At 37.6% G+C, this 8,538-nt stretch overlaps 1 protein-coding gene across 3 annotated transcripts; it reads left to right on the plus strand.

Moving 5' to 3' along the window:
* Nucleotides 1-227: 227 nt before the first annotated feature.
* Nucleotides 228-8,323, plus strand: LOC122068953 (probable small nuclear ribonucleoprotein G). Of its 3 annotated transcripts, XM_042632861.1 has the most exons (6): nt 228-399; nt 473-523; nt 764-814; nt 951-973; nt 7,860-7,981; nt 8,065-8,323. In XM_042632861.1, exons 3-6 carry the CDS (start codon nt 780-782, stop codon nt 8,125-8,127), a joined length of 243 nt encoding a protein of 80 aa, XP_042488795.1. In that variant the 5' UTR covers nt 228-399; nt 473-523; nt 764-779; the 3' UTR covers nt 8,128-8,323. The 3 variants fall into 3 exon arrangements, with proteins under 3 accessions (XP_042488795.1, XP_042488796.1, XP_042488794.1); XM_042632862.1 differs by lacking the exon at nt 473-523; XM_042632860.1 differs by having other exon boundaries at nt 229-523.
* Nucleotides 8,324-8,538: the final 215 nt, after the last annotated feature.

An 8,538-nucleotide genomic window follows, 5' to 3' on the forward strand; every position in this document is an offset into this window, starting at 1 on the left:
ATTCTCTAGAACCTGTTTAAATTTTTAAGAACCCTCAAAATCATTGGTTGTTTATTTAATCGGATATGATAATTATTTTAGGAATAATTTAGATTTTATTTTGGATACCATTTAATTGAACACAAATACCCCTAAATGAGTACTAATACGAGATGAATTCGAAGAATTCGAATTTGAATTCAAATTCAAATTCAAATTCGGATTTTGACCATTACATCACTTAGGGCTCAATGCGCCAGGGACTTTATTGCCATATCGATTTACACCTTTGCCTAGAAACAAACGGAGCACAAGGGAAAACCCTGAACTCATCGCTTTTCCATTTCAAGTTCGAGCGAAGCCCAAAACACCTTCCGTCCCGCCCCATTCTGCATCTCCCCACTGCCTCCACCACCTCTGGTTTGTAGTCCTCTCTCTCTCTCTCTCTCTCTCTCTCTCTCTCTCTAAACCATTCCCATTTTCCCCGTTGTAGACAACTGTGGTTGACACACCTTAATCTTTTAACCGATCAGTTTCTATTTAGGTATGTAGTTGCTCTCTCTCTCTCTCTCTCTCTCTCTCTCTCACACACACACACACACACACACAAAACTAGATGATGAGTTTTGTAGCTACCATGGCTGTTTAACCTATATAATTGAAACATGTTCTAGTAGGTAGTCTGCTCTACTCTGTTTTTCTGTAGATTGTTGTGCCTCCTCCATATCCTGTTTTTAGGGTTTAATGACTCTGTCTTACTCTTTGTCTTTTGGTATGTTTCTAGCATTTCTATCGCCATCATGAGTAGGTCTGGTCAGCCCCCGGATTTGAAGAAGTAAGTCTCTTCATCTCTGTTTATGCTTGGCTTTAACTTTTTCCCTTCATTTCAATTTCTAATGTCTGCTGATTCTTTTTTTCTCTATTTATGTTGTCGTACTAACTGGTTTACCTCCTCTATGTTCATGGAACAGATACATGGATAAGAAACTTCAGAGTAAGTTTTTTCTGCTATAATCTTTGCCTTCTAAATCTCCTAGTTAGGGATGTTTACCTCCCACTCCCCCAAATTTCTGATCACTATTACACTTTCACCCCCGCTATGTATTGTATGGTTGTCACTACAATGGAAGCACATTGTGTATTTCAGTTTTTGACGAGTTGTTGATGGAACTTTTGTGCTTGAGTTCTTTGATATTACAGAAGTCAGTCCACCAACCTTTAATACATGTTTTTTCTCTATTGATTGAGTCATGATTGAGCTTGTTCAATTTTTTTTCAGTTCATATAATCATCAGAAAGTTACACACTCCTGTTCCTCATAGAAATTGCAACTTTGAGTGTTCTGAATTTTTTTTTTTTATAAGTGTGTTCATGAGTCCCCATATAAATAGAAATGGTTGCCAGTAGGATGCCTCTGACACTACATCAAGTCTTGATATAGTAAGTTGCTTGTCTTGAATGTTCTCCATTGGGTTGACTAGCTGATCCCATTTGCTAACTTGATGGGAGGTCTGTTCTGCCTGAGATTGGACCGATTCAGTTAAAACTCAGCCTAGTTGACTTGGAAACATATCGGGATTGGATCCCTGATTCCAATCTCTAAATACTTATCTGGAAACCAAAAGACTAAAAGGAAGTGGGGGTGTGTGGAGAAAAGAGTCAATGGCTAACTGATATTAAAGGTGAAATATGCAAACTATGTCTTAAACTCAAATTTTATGGTCGTGTGAGTTACATTGACCATTGGATGTTGGGAATCTCGATTGAGATAATAAAAAATGGACAACTGTCTCAATCTGTTGCATACTTGGATTTGAGTATAGCCATGGATTAGGACATTAAGTTTCTGCTGAAGTTAGGATGCATGGCCGAAATGCCTTCTAATTCTCGTGTATTAAAGAAGTAGCCTGGTCGAAAACATAGTTAAATTGAATGTGCACCAAAATGTAAAGTCCTTTGATATGGTTCTGGTCCTAAATTTTCCTTGTATTGCCTTACTCTCATTTTATGTGCTGTTATAGCCAGACATGAATATTAATTGTAATATCTATGAGATGCTGGGCCCGATGGTGTTCTAAAATTCCACTTTGATATGTTAGGACATTAAGGCTGAGTTATGTTTAATTGTTATACAATATAAAGGTTTGAATAATTCTGTTTGTCTTGGCCAGATGCACTGTTACCCATGGGTGGCAATGCAACACAGTCAGTTCCAGGTCCTAAAAAATATATTTCGGGTTTCAATCAAAATTCAAATAAAACTCTACATGTTTTGGATGTCCATTTTGTTTGGCTTTTTCGGTGGTCAAATAGCAATATTTTGGCCCAAAACTTTTGGAAACCCTAATTAAGCATTCTAAACATATTGGAACCTTTAAATTAAAAAAAAAAAGGTGTAGTTTGGTTGTATCCTAGGCTGGTAGTGTATGCCAAAATATTAAACACCCCTACGAAATTGTTCTGCCAACTCTATTTCAGTACAATATAGAGTTTTCGGAAAGCTTGAAATCTTTGGGAAAAAGGGTATACCTGTAAGTTTGAATCTAACTCAAATCTTGATCAATTACGGCAAACCGTATTTGTAGATGCATTGTTGTAGTCTCCAACACTTTGTTCCATCAAGAAATTTAGGTGATTTGGCAAAAATATTTTGAAATCTGGGGTTTTTTATCAGAATTTTCCCTCTCCAACAGAAGAAACCACTCGAAATTCATGAAATGGGTTGAAACTTCAACCAATATTGATTGAAACAGTGCTTTGTACTGAAACCAAGTCGAAACCAAGATTGTGGCTGAAATGCTGAAATTTTGGTTTCCTACTAAGTTGAATCCAGTTTCAACTTTCAATTTGACTTTCGTCGAAACTGAATATTTCGGGAAATCTCAGTTGTTTCGACTGAAATTTCGAACTGCAGTTCCAAGTTGGAAAATGAGTCAATTTTGGGCTGGCATTCTTGCGCCCGCCAGCTCTAAGCTCCGCTCCTTTGACTGATTGTTTGCAACGGATCCCATGTTCTCTATTGGACTCCCTAAATAGGGTTCTTTTCACCTTTTCCTCACAGAACTTGTACGCTATCGGTCATTGAGGAATACTTAGGCATAGAGGCTGGTCCCCCTTTCTCGTGTAACAGCAATCAGAATTCGAACATGCCGTGTTTTACTGGGAAGTGGGAAGGATCGAACCATGGGAACGAATCTACAGGGCTATCACCTTCTTTGGCCTCGTTCCCCTCAAGCTCCAACACTTGATTTTGAAATAGCACGGTGGATCACTAAAGATATTGTTAGAACAAACACAAACCAATACGAAGGAAAAACTAACACATATTCACACAACACAGAGATTTAATGATGTTCACACACCGATGAGGTATGCTACATCCTAAGGCAAAGAAGAAGATGATTCATTATGTAGAAAAGGAAGTTATAGTGGAGAACAATCAAGAACACCCAAATCTCAGGTAGAAAACTCTCCCAGAAACCCTAACGCAGAAACCCCCGAATCACAATACTTGCTCAACAAGGCGATGGTACATTATGTACTCCTCTAAGTCGCAGGTCGAACTGTACTGCGGGGGCTACACCTCCACACCCCCATATGAGATCAATTCTAGACTCCGGGCCTATCGGCCCAACCCCTTTGCTACCATCTTAGATCTTAAAAAAAAAAATCCCATTCAGGTTGCCACCAAAATATGTCGGAGTGGGTCATTCACTCATTTTTCAAAGCGGGTCAAGAATTTGAGGCAAACATAATGGATATATAATGAGTTAATAGAAAAGATGGCTCAACAGGCTGAGCTACAGGAGTATGTCAGGAATGCTTGTGATATTGCCAATAAGCTTAAATGGGCAAAGTTACAAAAAGAGTTTGAGAGTAGTTATATTTAATATGCCGTACATGTTAGAAGGTTTATTGAACAACTGAACCTAGTTTATTCAATCATCAAATCAGACCCTGAGCTAGACTTTAATATTTGAAAAAATCTCCTACACTACAGAAGAATTGCCAACCCTATTGTTGGCTAAGCCACTATGCCGCCTACACATTATGGTGGTCGTAAAAAGTGGCTAGAAGTGCATTACTAATATACTTTTTCCATTTGGTCAACTGATCAAACATAGGTAGCTTGCAGATGTTTGTTTCTTCGAATGTGTTCCATGACATTGCAGAAAGTTTGCTTTTTAGTACATTTTTTTTTTTTCTTTTGTTAAAAGAAGGGTGAAGAAAAAAAGTTGAAAGGTGGTTGAATATTGAAGGTCGTTATGTGACTTTGGTGAAAATCATGCTTGTTGGATTATTGCAACATTTAAGTGGGCATTAGTCATGGAAGACTATGGTGAAAGATATTCTCAGGTTGACATTAAAAAGAAAGCGTTGACAAAGATTCTCCATTGGAGAAAGCAGAATACCTAGGCACTTCTACTTCTTTTGTATTTTCGGAATAATGACAAGATTTATTTTCCTCCATAAGGATTCTATAATATTCATATGAGAGAAAGGAGGGTTAAACTCCTGAAGGTCCTGGATAAGCCAGAGGACATCAATCAAAATTCAACTTGACCATGTCAGCCGGAGATGCATCCACTCATGCACTATTCTGTCTTGGAGGTTCCTTGAAGGGATCACCTCTCTCCAGTGCCAAAACAGGTAGATTTGAGGAACATCTTGAAAAGATTGTTGGCTGCTGCACGATGGGCCACACCAGTAGGCATTCTTACTATTGATTTTTCATGGGAGAGCAATACTGCTTTCTTAGGGGTGAAGTTTCTGATTCAAGGAAGTCTTTAGGAATGGAAATGGGAATGGGAATGGGAATGGGAATTTATCATTGATATAGATGTTCATTGGGATCCAAGGCCTTAGCATTCGAGTAAAGCAAGTGTTTTGAGTTGGTACTTATCTGAAATTATGCATTGTGTTGTCATTCATATATGTTGCTCCTTCCATCTTGCATATGCTCTTATAAGGATCTTTCTTAAAGTTTTGTTAGGAACCAAGGAGGAAGTGAAATCTGTGTAACACGGCCACTTCATTTCTCAAAAATTTCCAGCAGGTCACTCATATTTGATGTCAGTGACCCACACCTACTTTTCATGTACAGATCTGTGTTTGCTTTACAGTAGGTTTAATGTAGAGCTACGTTGATGATGACCTATCCTATGGTAGGATTAACAAATGGTTCCAGCAACACAGTACCAGACAAATAGAAACGTAAGAATCAAAGAAAGGAGAAGAATGGGGAAGAAGATAGGGATAGGAAAGGATAGATGGCTCGAGCCTCTCACTCTCACTCTCACCTCACTGTCTCTCGGAATCTTGCACAAAGCAAGCTTCAACACTCATTCATAAGTCTCTCTGAGGACTCAGAGGTTCATTACATATTACACATTACATATGTAATATGTAATGAAAGGTACCAAAATAAGAAAGGAAACAAACAACTTAGAAAGTCCCTTACAAGAGAATAGTGAGACTTGTAAATCAAGTAACTTGACTTCTTAATCTTTTGAACTTAAAAAATAGAAAGTAATTGAGAGACAATAAAATCTGGCAATTAAACAAGACTGGAAACTAAATAAAATAGAAACTAACAAAATAGAAAGTAAAAGGATTGTCCCCAAAAATAGAAATTAAAGACCAAATAAGATCTTCTAAAGAATCCATCAAGGAAACCATCACTCCAGCAGTCCATATGGGCCCCATGCCACTGTTCACTTTAAGTACCACTATTTATGTGAACAGTGTTTTTGGTCCTTTTCTTATTCATGCTTTGATTTACATCTCGCCCTGTCTAAAAAAAAATCGATCTTGAGTTTTGTATAGTTTAGGGACAATCTTGGCATGGTGTGCATCTAGTTTCAAACAGAAAAAAGTATTTTGATAGCTCACATACGTTTGGAATGTAATATTCAAGGGGGGGGGGCTTTCTCTTTAAAGAACTTCGGTGGCATGATGAACTCTATGTGCTCAACCTCTGAATTAATATCAAATGTGATTGTCATATCCATAGAGTCCTCAACTTTCGGAACTTTCTCATCAAAGGCTTCAGATATGTACTTCATCTCTTCAAGGACAACAACATCCTTGTTGATAATTTCTTGTGGAGTGTTCTTGACCGCTACATCATCTATCACTGTTTCAGTTGTGTCTACTTTGATGTCTTCGACATAGACCTCTTCCGTAGGACCGTCTACTTCTTGCTCTTCCGTCCTCAAAGCTTCAATGGCTGCCACAGTAGCATCTCTTGGGGGTGGAGGGCAGAGGTGACCAAACTTGGCTTCGGACTTTTGCTCAACAATGGTCATGCACTCTAATAAATGCTTAGACTCCTAAGAACATAATTATGAACCGTTTGGTTGTCGGCTATGTCAGAAGGACTTAATTCATTGCTGGCCATGGTAGACTCTGAATAGCCTTTGATACCAAATAATGAGAGTGAGGTCGATGAAGGGAGAAGAATGGGGAAGAAGATAGGATATGGAAGGATAGATGGTTCGAGCCTCTCACTCTCACCTAGGCATCTGACCCACAAAGGCCTCTCTCCTCAGTCTCTCACAGTCTTTTGCACAAAGCAAGCCTCAAATTTCATTCATAAATCGTTCAGAGGACTCAGTATGTCCATTACTGATATAATGAAAGGAACTAAAACCAAAATGGAAATAAAACACTTAGAAAATCCCTTACAAGAGAATATTGGGGCTTGTACACCAAGTAACTTAACTTCCTAATCTTTTAAACTTCAAAATAGAAGTAAATTAGAGACAATAAAATTCTAGCAATGAAACAAGAATGAAAACTAAATGAAGTAGAAACTAACAAAATAGAAAGAGGATTGCCCCCAAAAATAAAAACCAAAGATCCAATGAGATTTTTTAGAAGAATCCATCAAGGAAACCACCACTCCAACTGTTCACGTGAACAGTGTTCCATGAACAGTAATGTGAACAATGTTTTGGTGTTTATTTCTTCAAGCTTTGATCAACATCAAGGTGTCATGTTTGGCAATCTGTATTGCTGTTGAACACCTCCATCTGATCTTTGCTTTCACCTATCGAATCTGTAATAGATTACTGCTTTCTGCTGTCTGCTGTAGATTGTGGGGTGGGTTTTTTTGAAAATAAAAAAATAAAAAATGATTAAATAGCCATTGGTCTACAAACCATATAATGGTCACAATGGCAAAGGTTTTACTGGATGATTCATGGTTCTCAAGGAAGATAATCTACATTACAGTACACCTTGCTGTGCCACATGGAAGGGTGATAAGGAATTCAATCCGTTCATCTAGGAAATGGTTTGTATTTGCAACTAGTCAAATTATAACTCAGATTTAATCATATAAACTTCCATATATTGACATTTTCCTGTGTCTTTTCTGTCATTCATTTCCTTTTTATCATTTTTTGAATGAATAACTTGACGAATTCCATTGGCTAAAACCTAACATTTGAGCATGGGACCTTATGGTCTTGCTGTCCAGAAATATCAGCCCCATCCAACTGCCCTGTGGTAGATATTTAAGCTGTCTGGGAAGTTCTTCTGAGGTGGGGTGTCAAGGAAAACTTCTCACATACTTTATTTCTTATAATTTCTGTTGGGGCTATAACAAACAAATTTAACTTTAAATAGAGTTGAATGGAGAAATGTGATTCATCTAGTTGACCCCAATTAGTTTTAAACCTATCAAAAACTGTCAATATTAAAATACTTCCATAAAATGGTACAAACTCATATAAAATATATGATTTGAACCACTCAATAATATCCAGTATAGATTTGTAGTCTTTTCCTATGTTTCACCTTTTTCCGGCTATTCTCCGAATTTTCTTGACATCTTTCTGATTAGAACTTTAAACTACTGGTCTGTGCTGCTGCAGTTAAGCTGAATGCTAACAGGGTAGTGGTTGGCACCCTTCGTGGATTTGATCAGTTCATGAATCTGGTTATCGACAACACTGTGGATGTAAATGGCAATGAGAAAAATGAGATAGGCATGGTGGTAGGTTCCAGTTCTTTGCCCCTATGTTATTTCTGTTAAAACTATATTTTCTAGGTGCCTCACCATTAGATTTGTTCCTTCAGGTTATCCGTGGAAATAGCGTGGTCATGATTGAAGCACTGGAGCCAGTTAACAGAACTCAGTAGATGTGCTTTGGTCATCTTACGCACATTTTGTGATTTATGATCAGCTAGAGGATCAGTCCATATTTGTATCATTGAAAGAGCATAGTCTGCATGCGCATACTGATGCGAGGTTAAAGTACTTATTTGTGTTCATTAACTAGGGATTATTTGTTTGAAACTCTAGATTGGCTTAATATTACTGTCCTTGGAAACCTTATTACCGTGCAATTTTTTTTATCTGATGGTGCTAATAGCTTAAACGTTACTGTCCTTTGGAAACCTTAAAACTGTGCAATTTTTTAGTTTTTTCTTTCTTGGATGGTGGTTAAAATGTTTCACAGATTATGCGTGAACCTCATGAGCCTTGCAGTCCAATTCACATAACTTATAGAACATTTTTTTTTTTTTTTGGTTTTCCTTTGGTTTAAAAAC

The sequence above is a fragment of the Macadamia integrifolia genome, unplaced genomic scaffold, assembly GCF_013358625.1.
Source record: "Macadamia integrifolia cultivar HAES 741 unplaced genomic scaffold, SCU_Mint_v3 scaffold495, whole genome shotgun sequence".
Lineage (NCBI taxonomy): Eukaryota > Viridiplantae > Streptophyta > Magnoliopsida > Proteales > Proteaceae > Macadamia > Macadamia integrifolia.

Bases quoted from the DNA above. Each gene is read 5' to 3' on its own strand.
- LOC122068953 (XM_042632861.1), top strand. From the start codon at position 780: ATGAGTAGGTCTGGTCAGCCCCCGGATTTGAAGAA. The intron at 815-950 runs GTAAGTCTCTTC...TTCATGGAACAG, and splicing joins CAGCCCCCGGATTTGAAGAA to ATACATGGATAAGAAACTTC. The intron at 7,982-8,064 runs GTAGGTTCCAGT...TTGTTCCTTCAG, and splicing joins AAAATGAGATAGGCATGGTG to GTTATCCGTGGAAATAGCGT.